Source organism: Theropithecus gelada, chromosome 20 (genome assembly GCF_003255815.1).
Source record: "Theropithecus gelada isolate Dixy chromosome 20, Tgel_1.0, whole genome shotgun sequence".
Taxonomy (NCBI): domain Eukaryota; kingdom Metazoa; phylum Chordata; class Mammalia; order Primates; family Cercopithecidae; genus Theropithecus; species Theropithecus gelada.
In genome coordinates, this window is record NC_037688.1 from 56,617,426 (window position 1) to 56,636,679 (window position 19,254).

Sequence of the window (19,254 nt, forward strand, 5' to 3'; positions counted from 1 at the left end):
AGGGAGGGAAGGAAGGAGGGAGGGAGGGAAGGAGGGAGGGAGGGAAGAAAGGAAGGAGGGAGGGAAGGAGGGAGGGAGGGAAGGAGGGAGGGAAGGAAGGAGGGAGGGAAGGAAGGAGGGAGGGAAGGAGGGAGGGAAGGAAGGAGGGAGGGAAGGAAGGAGGGAGGGAAGGAGGGAGGGAGGGAAGGAAGGAGGGAGGGAGGGAAGGAAGGAAGGAGGGAGGGAAGGAAGGAGGGAGGGAAGGAAGGAGGGAGGGAAGGAGGGAGGGAGGGAGGGAAGGAGGGAGGGAAGGAAGGAGGGAGGGAGGGAAGGAGGGAGGGAAGGAAGGAGGGAGGGAAGGAAGGAGGGAGGGAAGGAAGGAGGGAGGGAAGGAAGGAGGGAGGGAGGGAAGGAGGGAGGGAGGGAAGGAAGAATTCAAACCATACAGAGTGGTTCTTAACCTTGGCTAGTCACTGAAGCAGAATCTCTAGGGGTGGGGCCCGACATCCATATTTTTAAAGATCCACCCAAGTGATTTCCATGGGTAGCCAGGATAAAACATCCTGGTCTTCAGAGAGTCAACAGTGGGCCGCCACACACTTCTTGGGCCTTACGTATAAACTACTTGCTCACTGTCTCTTTGCACCGTCAGTGAAGGCAAAAGAGACTTTACTACTTCACAGCCAGGAAAGCTGAGGTGCAAAACGAAGTGAAGGCGCTGGTCTCTCATGAGACAGAGAGAGTGATCCCCCCAGCCCCTCACAGCACTGGGCCCGTCAGAGTCCGCTACGAGCGCCTTCATCTTTTGGAAAACGCTGGGCAAATGGAAGCGCCCAGGGTGGACTCCCACCTGGAGACCCCTGGGTCAAATCCAGAGCACAGGCACGGCTTGTGGCCCAAAGAAGGTTTGAAAACATCTGAATTCACTGCCAGCATTTTTAAATGGAGAGATTTCACAGAAAAATCCAGCTTTTTGGGTCCTCTTGTAAAAATCAGGAGAACTGGCAACAACAGGCTTGCCACTCTTGGTGGCCGCTTTCCTTGGATGTGGGGAGGGGCACGCACTCCCCTGCTGCCTGTGCCTTCCCATGCCCTGCTCCCACACCCCATGCTCTGCCTGGCTATGGGATACAGCCCCAGTGAACATCGTGGGGTCCACACGAAATGTCGCTGCCTTGCCTCGGTCATGACCTTCCCACAGCCCAGCCCCATCACCTGTGGCTTCTGTTGTCCCCATTTCTCCCCTACCCTCTTTAACCATCTCCTCTTTTTCCTATTGGTCCTGACCGGAATTGACCCTGCAGGTCATCTTTCATTTTAAAAGATTTGTTTATCTGGCTGGGTGTGGCAGCTCATGCCTGTAATTCCAGCACTTTGGGAGGCCAAGGTGGGAGAAGCGCTTGAGTCCAGGAGTTCATGACCAACCTGGACAACATAGCAAGACCTCATCTCTACAAAAAATAAGGCCGAGCGTGGTGGCTCAAGCCTGTAATCCCAGCACTTTGGGAGGCCGAGATGGGCGGATCACGAGGTCAGGAGATCGAGACCATCCTGGCTAACACGGTGAAACTCTGTCTCTAAAAAAAAAAATACAAAAAACTAGCCAGGCGTGGTGGCGGGTGCCTGTAGTCCCAGCTACTTGGGAGGCTGAGGCAGGAGAATGGCCTGAACCCGGGAGGCGGAGCTTGCAGTGAGCTGAGATCCGGCCACTGCACTCCAGCCTGGGCGACAGAGCAAGACTCCGTCTCAAAAAAAATAAAAAAATTAAAAAATAAAATAAAATAAACTAGTGACATGGTGGCGCGCACTGTAGTCTCAGCTACTCAGGAGGCTGAGATGGGAGGATCACTTGAGCCCCGGGAGTTTGAGCTGCAATGAGCTATGATCACGCTACTGTACTCCAGCCTGGGTGACAGTGCCAGGCCCTACCTCTAAACAAAATAAAAAATAATAAGTTGCTTATCGATTACAAGCATAAACTGTGGAATCATGCATTCAAGTTCTACCCTTGTTTCTCTGTCACGATGTGCCCTTGGGCAAGTCACTTGACTTGTCTGAGCATCGGTTTCCGAGATGGCAATGTTAATAGTCTCTACTCAGAGGGTCGTCACGAGGGTGAAACAAGAACACTGTGTACCCTGCTTGGATCATGATATGTGTTCATGAAACCACGGCTGTGATGATCATTATTTTAATTGTCTCTCTGCCTGTGAACAGTGTTCCTAGTCCTTCCATCAAAAACAACAGTGAATGATCAAAACACAACCCAAAGCAAAAACTCCCCCGAGACTGCCAACCTCTGAATTGCAGAGATGACACAGAGCTCATTTCTCCTGGCTTTGATTAAAATTTGAATACTTTCTTTACTTCGGTTAAAAAAAATAAAAAAATAAAAATAATTAGAGAATGAAATATGACATAGAGGACAAAAAAATGAAGTAGAAAAATGGGAAATGTCAACACAGTGGCACCAGCAGCTTAAAGGATATCCATCTTAATTCTCCCTGCTCTACTTGGAGTTAGGGGAAGAAATCTATCTGGGGTCCCCCCCAGCCCCCCAGCTCCAGTCTTACCCGGTCATCGGCCCCCAAGCCAGCCTGGGTGAAGGGCCGCTCATCCCCCTCGCCGTTGGCCGTGCTGGGCCTCCTCAGTGCCTCCTCATCCTGCAGGCTGTCCAGGCTCCCCACGTCCAGGTCAAACATCTCATCGGAATAGAATATGGCCTCGAGAATGTCATCATCAGTCGTGAATAAGATCGTGTCTCCAAAGTGCTCTGGGGCTAACGGGTTACCAAGACGACAGAAGGGTCAACTCACTCCATCCCAGTGATTTGTAGATCAAGAGCCTAAACCCATCCACTTCCGTGCTATACAACCCCAAACCCCTAACTGGTATTGATTAGTGTGAGCCTTATTAGTCTTCACAGATTTGCAAATGGAATGCACGGACCATAAGCATCACACAGATCTAAGGAAGGGATCTAATTTCATGGGAATCACTGTGATATGTCACCAGGCAAGTGACATTTCTTTGGGGTGGGCGAGGCACTATGCCAGATACTGCTGGTACCCCACACAGATCTCGGTGTATCCTTTTCTTGGGTGCCTTGCCTGGAAGGGTGTGGGAGTTACATCCCCAACCTAGGAAGCCTTGGCTCCAATGACTGCCTGGTAGGCGGGGTTATAACACCCTGCTCCTTCACCTTCAGGCAGGAAACACCTGAAATTTATGTTCCAGAGCTCCCTCAATATTTGGTTGAGGCTGGGCTTCCTGGAAACTATATCCTTGCTTCACTATGCCAGGTGTCTCCTAGAAGAACTACCTCCATAAGTCACTTGCCAAAGAATGCCCCATCTCAGACTCAGGTTCTAGGGGCCGGCCCAAGACAGGTGTTTTATAGGAGGAGCTGAATGATGTCAGGCCTAGCACACCCATGCTGTAAGAGGGGATGAATGGACTAGGTCTGTGGCTGGGTGCAGGGGCTCACGCCTGTAATCGTAGCACTTTGGGAGGCCAAGGTGGGTGGATTACTTGAGCCCAAGAGTTCGAGACCAGCCTGCGTAACATGGTGAAACCTTATCTCTACAAAAAATACAAAAATTAGCCAGGTGGGTTGGTGCATCTGTAGTCCCAGCTACTTAGGAGGCTGAGGTGGGAGGATTGCTTGAGCCCAAGAAGTCGAAGCTGCAGTGGGCCAAAATCATGCCACTGTGCAGGGCAAGATCCTGTCTCAAAAAAAAAAAAAAAAAAAAAAAGGAAGAAAGGGCCGAGTGCAGTGGCTCATGTCTGTAATTCCAGCACTTTGGGAGGCTGAGATGGGTGAATCACGAGGTCAGGAGATTGAGACCATCCTGGCTAACACGGTGAAACCCCATCTCTACTGAAAAAAAAAAAAAAAAAATACAAAAAATTAGCCAGTTGTGTTGGCAGGCGCCTGTAGTCCCAGCTACTTAGGAGGCTGAGGCAGGAGAATGGTGTGAACCCAGGAGGCGGAGTCTGAAGTGAGCTGAGAGATCGCGCCACTGCACTCCAGTCTGGGGGATAGAGCGAGACTCCGTCAAAAAAAAAAAAAAAAGAAAGAAGAAAGAAAAGAAAAGAAAAGAGAAAGAAAGAAAAGAGAGAGAGAAAGAAAGAAAAAGAAAGAAAGAAAGAAAGAGAAAGAGAAATAAAGAAAGAGAAAGAGAAAGAAAGAAAGCAAGAACGAAAGAAAGAAAGAGAGAAAGAAAGAGAAAGAAAGAAAGAGGAAGGACTGATCTGTTGTTGGCTAGCCAGCTGGTCTGTTTTTTCCCATAGACCCTCAGCAAGTGGCAGACAGGGGCTCTGAGAACATTCTTACAGACACGCCGTACCTCCCGCCAGGGTTCCAGAGGCCTTGGCGATTTCTCCTTCAAAGATGCACTGGGTGTCTAACAGCATCGTGATGTCTTTCACGCCTCGGAAGGAATGTATCCGAGATTTATTGTAGTTCCAAATTCTGATCAGGGCAACGTGGCAAGGGTGCGTGAAGTCAATGGTGATGGAGTGGGATTTGCCTGGCGTGAAGGGGGCCAGCCAGACGTGCATGTCGTCCTGGGTCCTGTTCACCCCGTCGATGAGGTTGGTGACCACACGGGGGTCTTTCCCATAGGCTGGTAAAATATTGATATCGGGAGGGTCTGCTTTTATGTTTGAAATCTGCACCGGTTCACCCTTGGAACTGAATATTTCTATTCCGTTGAGGCCGACATAGTGTCTGTCCCCCCAGGTAGACTTGATGTCAATGACCAAGTGCTGTCCATAAGGCAAGACGGGGATTTTAAAGTCGCCCCCAGCGTCTGTCTCTCCAGTGTAGCCATCCTGCTCTCTCGATGGCCCTGGTTGCTCCCCCTTCTTGGAGGGGGGCAAGTCGCTGTGCCGGCTGCTCTTTTGCTGCAGGAGCTCATCCAGGATGTCCCCCGGGAGCTCCGTGTTGGAGATGCGTCCCCGGTGGGAGCGGTCGAAGGCACTGAGGGAGCTCCATGACTCGTGAAGTGTGTGCTCCTGCTCACTGCGCCACCTTGACCGTGACGGCGTCCTGGAAGACCAGGTGTCTTCTGGAAGAAAGGACAAAAGAAGGGGGAAGCCCTGTGAGTGGCATGCGTGGAAGTGGGGACCATCAGAGACTGTCTCCTGTGCTGGCTCTCAGCGAGGCAGGGTCACCTCCAGAGGAGCCCTCTAGAAACCAGCGGGGTTGCTCCTGGCTGTCTCCTTAGCCAAGAGGCCTCCTGGCACTGGATGGCTGGGGCCAGGCATGTTACCATCCTGCACTGCATGGGGGCCCTGGCACAGAGCTTGGTCTCCTGTCCCACACAGCTTCTGACTGTCCTGTGGGCCATTCAGGTCAGTAAAAAAAATTGTTTATGATCACCCAATTCCAGAATCTGGTTGTTTTTGCAAAAACATGAAGTATTTTTTCATAGACTGAATTTTCTAAGAATGCAATCATCGTGCGAACCAAGGGAAGGCTACTTGGCTGTGTTAGAAACTTTGCCAGGAGTCGCTCCCCACTGTAGAAACTCCCATGACCAGGGGCAATGCTGCTGCCTGGGGCGTCTGCGTCAGCAACAAGAGGGTGTGTGCTGGAGGCTGTCACAGTCACGTGACTCTAACGGTTTTCAAAGACAATTTAATGGCAGGTGGAAGGCTTGTAAAAGAATGTTAAATGGAAAAAGCCAGATACGCAGTTTTAAATGCAGCATATCCTGGTACGGGTTGACATGCACCCGTGTTAACAGTGTTGTTTCTAGTTTCTGGGTGGGGAGCAGGAAGGACTTTTATTTTCTTCTTTGTAGCTTGATTTTTTTAAAGTTCCCTACATGCATTCCTTTTATTTTCTTTCTTTTTAATTTTTTTTAGAGACAGGGTCTCGCTCTGCTGCCCAGGCTAGAGTGCAATGGTGTGATATCAAAGCTCACTGCAACCTTGACCTCCTGGCCTCAAGTGATCCTCCCACTTCGGCCCCCCGAGTACATGGGATTATACGCATGACCACTGGGCCCAGCCTGTAATACCTTGATAATCAAGAAAAAAAGATGCTATTTATTTATTTATTGAGACAGGGTCTCAATCTGTCACCCAGGCTGGAGTGCAGTGGCGTGATCATGGCTCACTATGGCCTTAACCTCCCAGGCTCAGGTGATCCTCCCACCTCAGCCTCCTGAGTTGCTGGGACCACAGGTGTGCACCAACATGCTTGGCTAATTTATATATATATATATATATATTTTTGGTAGAGACGCGGTTTTGCCATGTTGCCCAGGCTGGTCTTGAACTCTGGGCTCAAGCGATTCGCCTGCCTCAGCTGGGCGAATCCCAGTGCTGAGATTACAGGTGTGAGCCACCGCACCCAGCCAAAAATGCTATTTTAAAAAGCCAATCGGCCAGGTATATTATACAGTAAGGAATTTATTTGCACACATGGCTAAAGCCTGTGTCCCAAGCACATGGAGAACACAGGCCCAGACTGATCTGAAGGCCCGATGCTCCTTATGGAACATGAGAGCCGCGGTGTGCACACCACGTAGTGGCCTGTTCTCACAGCCACGCCATGGCTCACCGCCATCTAAGGGTGTCATCCTGCAAAAACAGCGACTGCTGACACTGACATTGTTTTTCCTCCTTTCATATCGCACTGTGCCCTGCACTCCATTTCCTGCCTGTCTCCTAGGGGGCTCGGCTCTATCAATTATCTTCTCTCTCCAGAATCTTCAATCACTCCTTCCCCACTGGCACCTTCCCCTCTTTGCCTGCAGACATGCATAAATCTCTCCTACCTGGAAGAGAAGAAAGGAAGAAACAGGAAGGCGACCTGCTCCTGTGGCTCCCTCCGACCACGACCCTATTTTCTCCCTGTTTCGCTCAGGCGCTCTGCCACCCCTCCCACCCCTCAAGCCCCTGCCGCCTGGTGCCTCTTTCCAGTGGGATTGTTTTGCTCACTCAAACTCCACTTCCCCTTCCACTCGGATTTGGGGGATCCTTTGGAGACCCCCCCCACCTTCAGGCCATCTAATTAGATTAATGCTGACAGTATCCTTCCAAGCCAGCCTCAAAGAGGGGTACTCTTTAAACTGGTGGCGCTGAAGCTGGAAGCATGGAGATGTGGAATTGCCAAAGGCTATCTTGCTACCCGCTGGGGAGAACCTGCCTGAGAATGAAGCCAACACTGAGAACATGAGTTGAGAGATGGAGGATCCTGATGACAACCTCTGAACTCCTGGATCCAGCTGTGCCTGAAGTTAAACTCCTGGTGGCTTTCTGGTCTTTGCATGCGTACGACTCCTACAATTCCCTAACCCGCCACTGAAATGCCTTCCCCAAGTGAACAATGACCTCCCAGTCTTTGTCAGTTTTCAGTCTATGTGTGACATCCCTGGCAAACCTCTTCCATTTGATACCTCCCACTCCACTGATATAGGAGCCACTATACTTCTGTGGTTCTCTGCCTCTCCCACTGACAACTCTCTCCATCACCCCAGTCCCGCCCTCCCATACCCTCAGTCTGGGGGTGTCCCAAGGCCCAGGCCGCTCCTCTCCTGACGCCACCATCCTTCCTTGCCCTCATTTAGCTCCTAGTTCCCAGGCAGGCAGGCCTTGCTTAACTTTACAGGTCAAGTTCTGCCTTCTCTTCCCTGGGCACCATCCTTCAATCCCAACGACCTCTTGGAAGGTCCAGACACGTCCACTCTGTCACTTCAGTCTCCATGTGCCTAAAATGGAGTTTGTCATCAGCCCCTCTAGCTGGTATTGTCTCTCCCGCACTGAGAATCGAGACAACCTGACTCTCACCACACCCACAGCCCTGAGTGTGGCCGCCGCTGACTCCTGCCCCCTCCTCTCTGCCCTCCCCACCATGACCTTTCAGCTCCAGCCCCGCTGGCCCTCCTGCTCCCTGGCCAGGCTGCCTCTTCTGGCCTCAGCAGCTTTGCCCTTGCTGCGCCCCTGCCAGGAGTGCTCTTCTTCCAGAGGCCCACCTAGCTGGCTTCGCTTGTCACCCGCCTCCTTGGAGAAGCCTTCTCTGCCACCTTATCCTCGCTCCCGGATGTGTCCCAGTGTGCAGCACAGCTCCTGGTGTGTGGAAATGCCAGTGAAGGGCTGGACGCTGGTAGCCCTCAGGATCAGCCCTAGAGGTTGAGGGACTCCCTGCTCCACCTGTCAGTTCCTCTGCCCCTGTCCTCTGCCCTCCCCTCCTTCTCATCTGCCATTTAAAAAGATACCAGAGGTTTCTTCCATCCTCTCCCCTCAGGCACGAGGCTTAACATGTGGCAGAAGGAACTACCCGGATGGATTCTCATGACTTCAATTTATGTGATTTGATTTCCATCGACTAAAATGAATGGCCTGGGTTGGTTTGCAAGTGCACCGAGGAGCCAGCACCGAACGCCACATATCAGAGACACTGCCTGAGTGCGTGAGACAGGCAGAGACTTTGCTTTCATTCTGCATCTGCTTTCTAACCTATTCTCCCTGAGTTGTACACTCTGGGTTTAAAAGCAGAGGAGTAGATGGCTGGGCGCGGTGGCTCACGCCTATAATCCCAGCACTTTCGGAGGCTGAGGTGGGTGGATCACCTGAGGTCAGGAGTTCAAGATCAGCCTGGCCAACAGGGGGAAACCCTATCTCTACTACAAATACAAAAATTAGCTGGGTGGGGTGGCATGCACCTATAATCCCAGCTACTCAGGAGGCTGAGGCAGGAGAATCACCTGAACCTGAACCCAGGAGGTGGAGGTTGCAGTGAACTGAAATTGTGCCAATGCACTCCAGCCTGGGCGACATAGCAAGATTCTGTCTCGAAAAAAAAAAAAAAAAAAAAGCAGAGGAGTTGAGCCTTGCTCTTAGACCTCTTCGACATGAGAGCTGGCTGGGGGCCCATGGACCTCTATGTCTGCAGACTCCATGGGAATTGGGGAGCTGCTGGAATCAGTGCTCTGCCCTGTCGTCACCAACATTTCTACAATCTGCACAGACATCAGAAAGCCACTCCTTCAACCTGCAGTCAACACAATCTGGGAGGGGTGCCCAATGATGAGATGGTGCTATCCAAATTTCCTACATACTCCTAGATTGAGATGAATAGGACTATGGAGCTCTGAACTGAAGTTTGTCAAAATCAACTGCACTGCCATGAGGTATGTGGTAATTGCTGCTAAAACAGGAAATGATGAAGTACTTAGAGGGATATCACAGAGCCATGTTTATTCTAGTGAATCACCCTTCGGCCATCACTGATTGGACAAGGAGTGGACACCTGATCCAAGTAGACCAATCACCTTCTACCCTGAGACTTTGGAATTGGTTGCAGGAACAAGAGCCGGGACATAGTCACTCTAGGGCTGTGAGGCCATTTCCTTACATTTCTCCTCATACAGCTGTGAGGCCGTGTGAGTAGCAGAGAAAGCTGGTATTGTGAGGAAAGTGAGGGGAAGTGGACCCGCAGAGAAGAAGAGGTAGGGCCCAGAAGAGACAGAAAGAAGTGTCCTTGGTTCCCACCAACTTTCTGGTTCTTCCTTCCAGTCCCCTGTGATGAGTCGCTACACTCTCTACCTTTGGGGTCAAGGTGATCATTAAGGATTCTCTGAATAACACCCCCTTTACTGCCCAAACTGGGCTGATGAGAGCTCCTTCACCTGTAAACAACTGACCCCTGATGAAAATAATTCCAAAATGCAGATGGCATTCAACGAGATGCTCTGCTGGGCATAAGATTTCTCAGGCTTGCTCTTTCTCTCTTGCTCTCTTTTTCTAAAGAGACCGGATCCTGCTCTGTCATGATTTTCATACGTTCCCTACATTATATTGCTTTAATTTTAATTAATTCAATGAATTTAATTTTATGATTTCATTTTTTGAGACAGAGTCTCATTCTATCGCCCAGGCTGAAGTGCAGTGGTGTGATCTCGGCTTACTCCAACCTCCACCTCCCGAGTTCAAGCGATTCTCATGCCTCAGCCTCCTGAGTAGCTGGGATTACAGGTGTGCGCCTAAACACCTGGCTAATTTTTCTATTTTTAGTAGAGACAGTGTTTTGCCATGTTAATCAGGCTGGTCTCGAATTCTTGACCTCAGATGATCTTCCCGCCTCAGCCTCCCAAAGTGCTGGGATTACAGGCAAGAGTCACTGTGCCCAGCCCAATTTTCGTTTTTTCAGAGACAGGGTCTTGCTCTGTCACCCAGGCTGGAGTGCTGTGGTGTGATCATGGCTGACTGCAGCCTTGACATCCAGACTTGAACTGCAGACTTTGTTTCACTTTAATTTTTTTTCAGGCATTTCAGTCCCTGGGTTCAAGGGATCCTCCTGCCTCAGCCTCCCGAATAGCTGGGACTACAGACACACACAACCACACCCAGCTTTTTTTTTTTTTTTTTTTTTTAACTTTTGTAGAGATGGGGTCTTATTATATTGCCGAGGCTGGTCTTGAACTCCTGGCCTCAAGAAATCTTCCCACCTTGGCCTCCCAAAGTGCTGGGTTTACAGATGTGAGACAGTGCACCCAGTATAAGGCTCTTATACTGGCAACAAAATTCCAATCCCAGAACAGAACTTGGGCAGTCATTCATTCCGCCAGCATTCTTGGTGGGCTGGCCTGTACCTTTCTGGAAGGGCATGGCTATGGGATTTGGTGCTAGGTAATGGATAATTTAAAATTTCTAAGCAACTTTCCTTTTTAGCATGACTGGCTTAACAAGCATGAAATCTCAGGGGCTTGGTTCTTAATGTGCCGTTGAGCCAAGCACTGAAATGCTTGGAAAGAAATTAAAGTGAAACAGAATCTCCTAAACTTGGGCAAGTTAGAGTAACACCGTTACCTCGGAACTCCCGGAGGCTTTGCACGACTGTTTGCTGGGAAAGCTTGGAATGCCTGGCCTTCCCGGGGCAGTTGGGTGATGATGGCTGTGACCATAGGCTGTGACTACTATAGGGTAGTGTTTGGAAACATGTATGGTAGAGCTGATCTGTCTGGGTTCGAGTCCTGCTTTAACCCTTACTGTCTATGTGACCTGAAAAACGTTACTTCCATCTCACGTTCTCTTTATCTGTAAAATGAGTCTGTCAGGAGGTTATTCGGGTAACACGCCTGGACCAGAGCCCGGCTTACCGCAAGCATGCTGTGCACCCGGTCACTGCAGTTCTTTCTTACAACGGCCCTCCCACACTGTGAAAGACCTGCCATGAGCCAGGCGCCTGCCCTCAGAGAGCTCCTCAACTCTTTCCTTCCAGCTTACCGTCCTCCTGACGCTGACTGAGCCTCAGTGTTAAGTCTCAGAAGGGGTGAGCAGCAAAAATCTGTAAGGTTGGGGAACCAGAGGAGGCAGCTCTGCCCACGATGACACTTGGAGTCTGAGGAACTTGTTCCTGCACCCTAAGTGACATGTCAGGGGTATATCTGCTAGACACTCCCTAATAGAGAAACGCTGATTTGAATCATTAAGAAATGCATGCATTAAGACATGGAATTAACCCAAATGCCCATCAATGATGGACTGGATAAAGAAAATGTGGCACATATACACCATGGAATACTATACAGCCATAAAAAGGAACGAGATCATGTCCTTTGCAGGGACATGGATGTAGCCAGAAGCCGTTATCCTCAGTAAACTAATGCAGGAACAGAAAACCAAACACCACATGTTCTTACTTACAAGTGGGAGCTGAACTATGAGAACACATGGACACAGGGAAGGGAACGTCACACACTGTGGCCTGTTGGGGGGTACAGTGGGGGAGGGAGAGCATTAGGAAAAATAGCTAATGCATGCTGGCCTGAATACCTGGGTGATGGGTTGACAGGTGCAGCAAACCACCACGGCACACATTTACCTATGTAACCTGCACATCCTGCATGTGTACCCCAGAACTTAAAATAAAAATTTTAAAAAAGAAAATAAGAAAATAAAACTGGAAAACAAAATGCATGCCTTGGCGTTGCATAGATATTTCACCCAGAGGCAGCATCACAGAGAGGGCGATGATGACAGAACAGCTAATCTCTCTTGGGGGCTCCTGTGTGCCAGGCACTGTGTTAAATGCTCCACAAGTATGATCTCATTTGATCCTCCCAGCACCCCATGTATTATTAGTGTCATTTTACAGATGAGGAAACTGAGACTCAGCAGGGTTTCAGACCCTGCCCGAGGTGTGGGTTGGAGGTGATGGAGCCAGCATACATGCTCAGGCAGCCTGGCCCCAGGGTTTTGCTTCCACATGGTATGGGGTGGGGTTAAATTCAGAGGCTCTAGGGCTGAGCCCTGGCATGGCAGGCCTGAGTGCTCTGTGGATGGAAAAGGACCTCGTCCAAGCTAGTGTTGAAATAACGGCTACTACTCGCCGAGCACTCATCATGTGACAGGTTCGGTGTTGCTATTTGGAAGCCATCATCTCATTCCTTCCTTGCCACACTGGGTGGGGAAGTCATTACCATTTTACAGATGAAAACACTGAGGCCCAGGCTAGAGGTCTCAGGCCTGTAAGCCGCCAAGTTTAGATTCAATGGTTTGACTCCTAGCTGCTATCCGTACTCCTTCCCAGGAGCCAAATCTGAGTGCAAATATTGAGACTCCCTGCCTTGGTGGGCTCTCCGTTCATAATCAGGAATGCCCTTGAAGATCATCTAATCATCTACTGCAAAGTTCACAAAGCTCTCAGGGCGAGTCCTGCCAACAGATGTTTTTTTCTGTTTTTTGTTTTTTGACACATACAGTGGTTTAAAAATAATCTCAATCAGTTGCCAAAGTTAAAAAATAAGAAACATTTCTGGTTTCTCTTGAAAAAGGTAAAAGGGAGGTCTGGTACAGTGGCCTTGCATTCATTATTATTTTTTTTGAGATGGAGTTTTGCTCTATTGCCCAGGCTGGAGGGCAGTGGCACAATCTCAGCTCACTGTAGCCTCCACTTCCTGAGTTCAAGTGATCCTCTTGCCTCAGCCTCCCAAGTAGCTGGGATTACAGGCACACACCACCACATCTGGCTAATTTTTGTATTTTCAGTAGAGTCAGGGTTTTACCATGTTAGCTAGGCTGGTCTTGAACTCCTGGCCTCAGGTTATCTGCCCGTCTCAGCCTCCCAAAGTGCTGGGATTACAGGTGTGAGCCATTGCACCTGGCCTGGCCTTGCATTCCTAAAGGCTGACTAGAAACCTGAGTGGAGTGGCAGCCGCCCTGTGGGTGGGTTTATGGTCTCCAAATTGCCGAAGTCCTCACTATTCCCTGTGCCACTTCCAACACCCAGGCAAGTGTCAATTGCTATGCATCATCACACTTGTGTTATTATTTTTTCTTTTTTTTCTTGAGACAGAGTCTCGCTGTGTCACCTAGGCTGGAATGCAGTGGCACAATCATGGCTCACTGTAGCCTTGACCTCCTGGGCCAAAGCGATCTTCCCGCCTCAGCCTCCTAAAGTGCTGGGATTTCAGGCCTGGCCACTGTAGTCACCTATTTTTCTAACAGTTGGAGAAAGTGAAGTGATTAGAGACCAATGTCTCTAGGAAAGGTAGGAGAACAAAGTAGTCTTTTGGAAAATGGCTTGGAAAAGTCATGTGTTGCAAGAAAAATGGGCAAAGGGACATACTTTGGTGGCAATGACAAACACATCTATGAATTTATCATGCAAAATGTATCTTGCCCATTTCACTCATTTATGTACCTCTTTGGCCCCTGAGACAGTGATTTGGTGACCCTTAGTTGAGAACAACCACCTTGTTTTGCAGATAAGGAAACTGAGGTCCAGGGAGTAACTGGCTTCATGCCAATTAGAGGCGCTGGGATGATGGTGCCCAAGTCAGGCTGCTTTTTGGAGCTTACCTCTGCTGGCTGACTGGTCGTCCCCATGACTACTGCTGCCAGCATCCTTCCTTGAGCCCCTCCTCCCACTAGCAGGGCGCCCTCTGTTGGGGGGCTGGTTAAAGATGTCTGAGTCATCACTGTGGACTTTGGGGGTTGCCCTCTGGGGTCTCTCCTTGGTGTTGGCGCTCCGGCTGGTCCCCCGCCCTGGCTCACGCCGGGGGCCTTTATCCCCAGCCTCGGTCTCTCTGGGACCCTCACCGATGACATCGTCTGACGGGAGCCTGCCCTTCCAGGCCAGTGGCTTCTCGGGACTAAGCCAGACGGGTTTTGACTTCCTGCCTTCCTGCTTCCTGTCCTTCCCGGTGGGAGAAGGTTGTAACCAGGACGGGGTTTTCCCGGGTGGCTCACAGATTTTTCTGCCCATGAGGTTTTCCAGTTGTTGGATGAGAGAGGGCTCCTCGTGGACAGGAGGGCACCTGACAGGTGGGGAGGTGGCAGGAGCACTGGGCATGTCACCTATCAAAGCGGGGGCTGCCGACAGTCTCAAATATTCCTCTAACTGGGACAAACTATCTTTCCCGCAATTAGTTGAATTCTTGCTTTCGCCAGACACATCTCCTTGTGAAGATAGCTTTGCGTCCACTAATGTTTCAGCTGGCTGTGGGCAACCGAGACCAAGCTCCTTGTCCCCGCTGGCGCCAGCCATCTCGTGGGCGCCTCTGCTTTCTTCCGAGTGAATGTTCATGGTGTTCTCCAGTCGCTCGCTCTTCTCGTTCTTCTGGTCAACCAGGATGCTGTGGTCAGCTGGGGCCTCCCTGTCTCCTTTGTCTAACTTGCCATTGAAGATAAGGTTTCTGTTGACGTAAAGCTTCACGTTCTTGGCACCAATGTCAAGATCCTGAAACCACAAGATTTAACAAAGTGAAGATGCATAGCATCAGACTGATGTATGAAATTTTGGAAGTCGAAGATACCAAAAAAAGAAAAGAAAATGTGAAATGCTAGAAATGCGAGCTTTTGAAAACGACGGTGCTGGGGGTGTGAAACTAGGCTTGGTCTCATTTCCGTGCGAACCGTTACATACTCTATAAATCAAAGGACTTTCACAAAGAGACGGACTCAATCGCTGCCTTCGTCATCATTACCTCCTGTTGGGACATTTGTAATAGCCTACTAATTGGTCCCCCTGCTTCCCGTCTCTTGCTACTTTAACTTGGACTTCACATTGCCACCAGAGTTAATTTTCTACCAGAGCGAATCTGTCCAGTCATTCCCCTGTGTGAAATCCTTCATGTTTTTTTCACAGCCTATAGCAGTGTTCTTTAAAGTCCAGTTCCTGAGACCATCTGCGTCAAAAAGCCTGAAGTGCTTAAAAAACACAGCCTTCCTGGCCTCGGCAGGCATCATAATTGGGAGACCGTAAAAGCAGAGGCTGAGACAAGGACTTGGGTGCAAGTCGAGTATTTGGCAGGTGAGTCCGAGAGGTAACGGGGAAAGTAAGATAGGGCAGGAAAAAGGAAATACCCAATTTTTTTGAGCTGGTCACTGCTGTGGCCAACTGGTGCTCCTTCCCATGGGGGCCCTCTGTGGAACTCCAAGAACTCACTTTCCCCAACCTTAGTCTTCACCTATCTTAAAAATGGCTCCATCCTTGAAGCAGTTGCCAAAAACCTCGTGGCCCCCTTGATCCCTCTCTTTCTCACTTGCCCATCCGATCTGCCAGCTGTCCCTCGCCTCTCTCTTCAGAACACTTCCTGGGTCTGACCTCTCTGCCCGGAATGTGCTGCTGCCTTCCTTGCCCAGGCCACCAGGGCCTCTGACAGAGACACCACTGCCGCCTCCTAATTGGTCTCTCCGCTTCCACTCTGCGGTGTCTCCTCCAAATCCTGCACTCACACTTCATTTTCTATGCAGCAGTGAGTCTTTTTTTTTTTTTTTTTTAACTGAAATCAGATCATGGGAATCTTCTGCTTAAACGCATGCTGCAAGTGTCTCTCCAAGACTGGGACATTTATCCACTGCTAGTTCAAGGCTGCCCTCGGGGCACTGATGCACCCACACACGCACGAGCTGAGTGTGCTCCCACGGCAGAGCACCCCAAGAGCACCTGAGGCAGGGCGCTGTCCACATGCGGGGACTGTCCCATGTCCACAGCAGCTGCAGTCGGAAGGGAGCCAGGAGGATGCCGTGTGACGACCACTGCCTCAAGGGCAGCCTGTAGGTAACTACTGGACTCAAAACAAGTTCTCCAGGTGATTTCTTCACACGACAGGGTGCAGAACCATGCTGATGATGGGATAAATTCCAAAGCCCTCCACGTGACATGCAGTAACCTTCACAAAGGGTCCCCACCTCGCTCTCCTCTCTCACTGCCAGCCTAAATGCCCCCATGTCACACAGGTTCAGCTCTGTTCCTTCTATGCTTAAGATAAAATCACACTTCCTGCTACTGTTCCACTTGTCTCATCCTCTTTACAGCAAAACTCTTTTCCCAGCTTTATCAAGGAATAGAATACACATCCCATACAATAAATTGTGCATATTTAATGGATACAGCTTGATAAGTTTTAACATGTGTCTACGCCAATGAAACCTCCACACTCGAGAGAACAAACGTACCTATCATCCCTAAGGTTTCCTCGTGCCCCTTGGTAACCCCTGTCTCCCCTTCCTCCTTCCCCAGCCCCAGGCAACCACCTAGCTGTGGTCCCTCCCTATACACTGATCGTCCTTTCTGGAATGTTTACAGAAAGGAATCATGTTGCATGTAGTCTTTTTTGCCCGGCTCTTTCAGTCATCGTAACTGCTCTGAGATTCACCTGTGTTATGGGAACTGATAGTTCCTTTCCTTTCTACTGCTAAGGAATATTCCATTGCAGGGGTCCCCCATGATCTGTCCATCACCCTATAAGTGAATCTCTGAGTGTCACTGTCCCTGTGGCTCCTCCTCCCATTGGGTTTCCGCCTCCACCTCCACGTGGAACCCACCTGACCTGGGCACTGATAACTAGGGTGACGGTCCATCCTTGTCTGTCCGGGACAATTCTGATTTATACCTGTTGTCCTGGTGCCATTTTTAATGACTCTCAGAAGTGTCTGGTTCCTAAATTACAGGGTCCAGCTGACTGCCATAGGCAATGGGAATTTCTCAGTTCTGGGGGGCGGGGAACGGGTGGGTGTGGCGGCTCGGCAGTACTCAGCAGCTTCTCCTCCTTTGCGATGGCTTTCCTCCCTGGGGCTTGTGTGGCTCTGCACCCACCTGGCTTTCTTCCTGCCTCGCTGGCTGAGTCTGCCTGACTCCTGGGCTACTTCCTCTTCTTCGGCTGCACCTTGAAGGACTGGGCTGCCCGGGGCTCAGTCCAAGGCCTCCTGAGTGCTCTTCCCTCGCTCTCCAGGTGGTCTCACTCAGGCCCCAGGCTCCCAGTTATTTTCATCTCCAACCCTGACCTTTCCACCAAGACCCAAGTGACTGCTTGGCCTCTCTTCCTGGATATCTAACAGGTATTCCAATATTAAAACGCCGAAACAGAATGCTCTCTTTTTCTTTAAGAGACAGGGTCTTGCTCTGTTGCCCAGGCTGGTGTTCAGTGGCTTGATCAGGGTTCACTGCAACCTGAATTTCTGGGCTCAAGTGACCCTCCCGTCTCAGCCTCCTGGATAGCCAGGACTACAGGTGCACGTCACTATGGCCAGCTAATTAAAAGAAATTATTTTTTTGTAGAGATGGGGTCTCACTTTGTTGCCCAGGCTGGTCTTGAGCTCCGGGGCTCAAGGGATCCTCCTGCCTTGGCCTCCCAAAGCGCTGGGATTACAGGTGTGAATCACTGTGCCTGGTGTGCCCGAAACAGAATTCTGAAATCACCTTCTCCAAACCCAGTCTTCAACTATCTTAAAAATGGGTCCATCATTCGAGCGGTTGCTAAAAAGCTCACCCTCGTCCCCTCTCACTTTCTCACTCACATCCAGTGTGTCGGCACGTCCCTCGGCTCTCTCTCCAGAACACAGCCTGGAGCTGACCTCCTCGCCTGAGTGTGCTGCTGCCTGGGCCACCAGGGTCTCCCCCAGAGACACCACCGTTGCCTCCCAATTGGTCTCTCCGCCTCCACTCGGGGCTGTCTCCCCAAAACGCTGCGCTCACTTCATTTTCCACACAGCAGTGAGTCTTTTTTTAACAACTGAAATCAGATCCTGGGAGCCTCCTGCTTAAAGCTGCCCAGTGACTTCCTATGGCACTGACAATAAATCCTACGCCCCTTCAGGGGTGCCCACTGACCTCTCTGACTCCGGCTCCTGGCACCTGCCTCGGTTCCTTGACGTGGCTCAGCCTGTTCCTGCCTTAGAGCCTGCACACTTGCCTGGCATGCTCTGCCTCAGACGCCCACAGCCTTGCTCCTTCTTCTGTTCAGGGCCTTCTGTGACCATCCCTCTAGAGCAGCCCCACCTCATCGGTCCCCTCTGTATCTTATTGCCCTGTTTGATTTCCTTTTAGTCTCTGAATGGTCTTGCTTATCAGCTTTTAACTTATTTATTGTTTTTCCCACTCAAAGTTAGGCTCCAAGACAGCCAAGGCCCTGCCCGTCTTGTCCAAGGGCACATTGTAGCCACCCAACAATTATTTTTGGGCTGGGTGCAGTAGCTCACGTCTGTAATCTCAATACTTTGGGAGGCCGAGGTGGACAGATCACCTGAGGTCAGGAGTTCGAGACCGGTCTGGCCAACATGGTGAAACCCCATCTCTACTAAAAATACAAAAATTAGCCTGGCGTGATGGTGTGAACCTGTAATCCCAGCTATTCGGGAGGCTGAGGCAGGAGAATCACTTGAACCTGGGAGGCGGAGGTTGCAGTGAGCTGAGATCGTGCCATTGCACTCCAGCCTGGGTGACGACAGTGAAGGTCCGTCTCTAAATAAATAAATAAAAATAAATAAATAAATAATTTACTTTGGAATAGCAAATGAATAAACACAGTATTCTCTCCTGGACAGCACTGCTCTCTCAACAGTGCTCTAAGAACGAACCTGATCAGAAAAGCGGCGGTCTGTGGGTTTCACCTCCAGATCATTTATTTCCCACATTGCCTTGGCTTCTGATCTGCTCTTGGGAGATGGCAGCCGAGACCCCGGAGATGTTCACCTATACTAACCTTCTGCTTAGCCTTCCCGAAAGCTAGGTGAGTAGGAGCTAACAAATTTCAGGATCACTGAGTTACGGAGGTTTCTGCAGCAATTTAGAAGGAGAACTTCCAGCCTGCGTTACGCCACAGGAACTCGGCTTCAATTATCCAATTGCGGATGGCAGGCTACCCTTTGCCGACTGTCAGAAAAGTCGATTCTCAAAGCACTCTTTTACATGTTTATATGGATGGAGTCTCTGTTTAGCAGAGGCACAGAGCAAGTGCATGCTGTGAATTCATTGGGAAACAGCTATTTGAGATGGACAGCATGGGCAGTTTTCAATGACTGGCCGTGCAAAAT

General features: G+C 50.2%; 1 protein-coding gene across 1 annotated transcript in view; it reads right to left on the reverse strand.

Moving 5' to 3' along the window:
* KIAA0556 (KIAA0556 ortholog) overlaps window positions 1-19,254 on the reverse strand; it is a 73,742-nt gene that overhangs the window by 28,211 nt on the left and 26,277 nt on the right. Inside the window, exons 3-5 of the mRNA XM_025371487.1 lie at window positions 13,798-14,677; window positions 4,329-5,051; window positions 2,553-2,758 (exon numbers count right to left, since the gene is read on the reverse strand). Of these exons, the coding sequence (XP_025227272.1) occupies window positions 2,553-2,758; window positions 4,329-5,051; window positions 13,798-14,677 (1,809 nt within the window). The remainder of the gene's footprint in view (window positions 1-2,552; window positions 2,759-4,328; window positions 5,052-13,797; window positions 14,678-19,254) is intronic.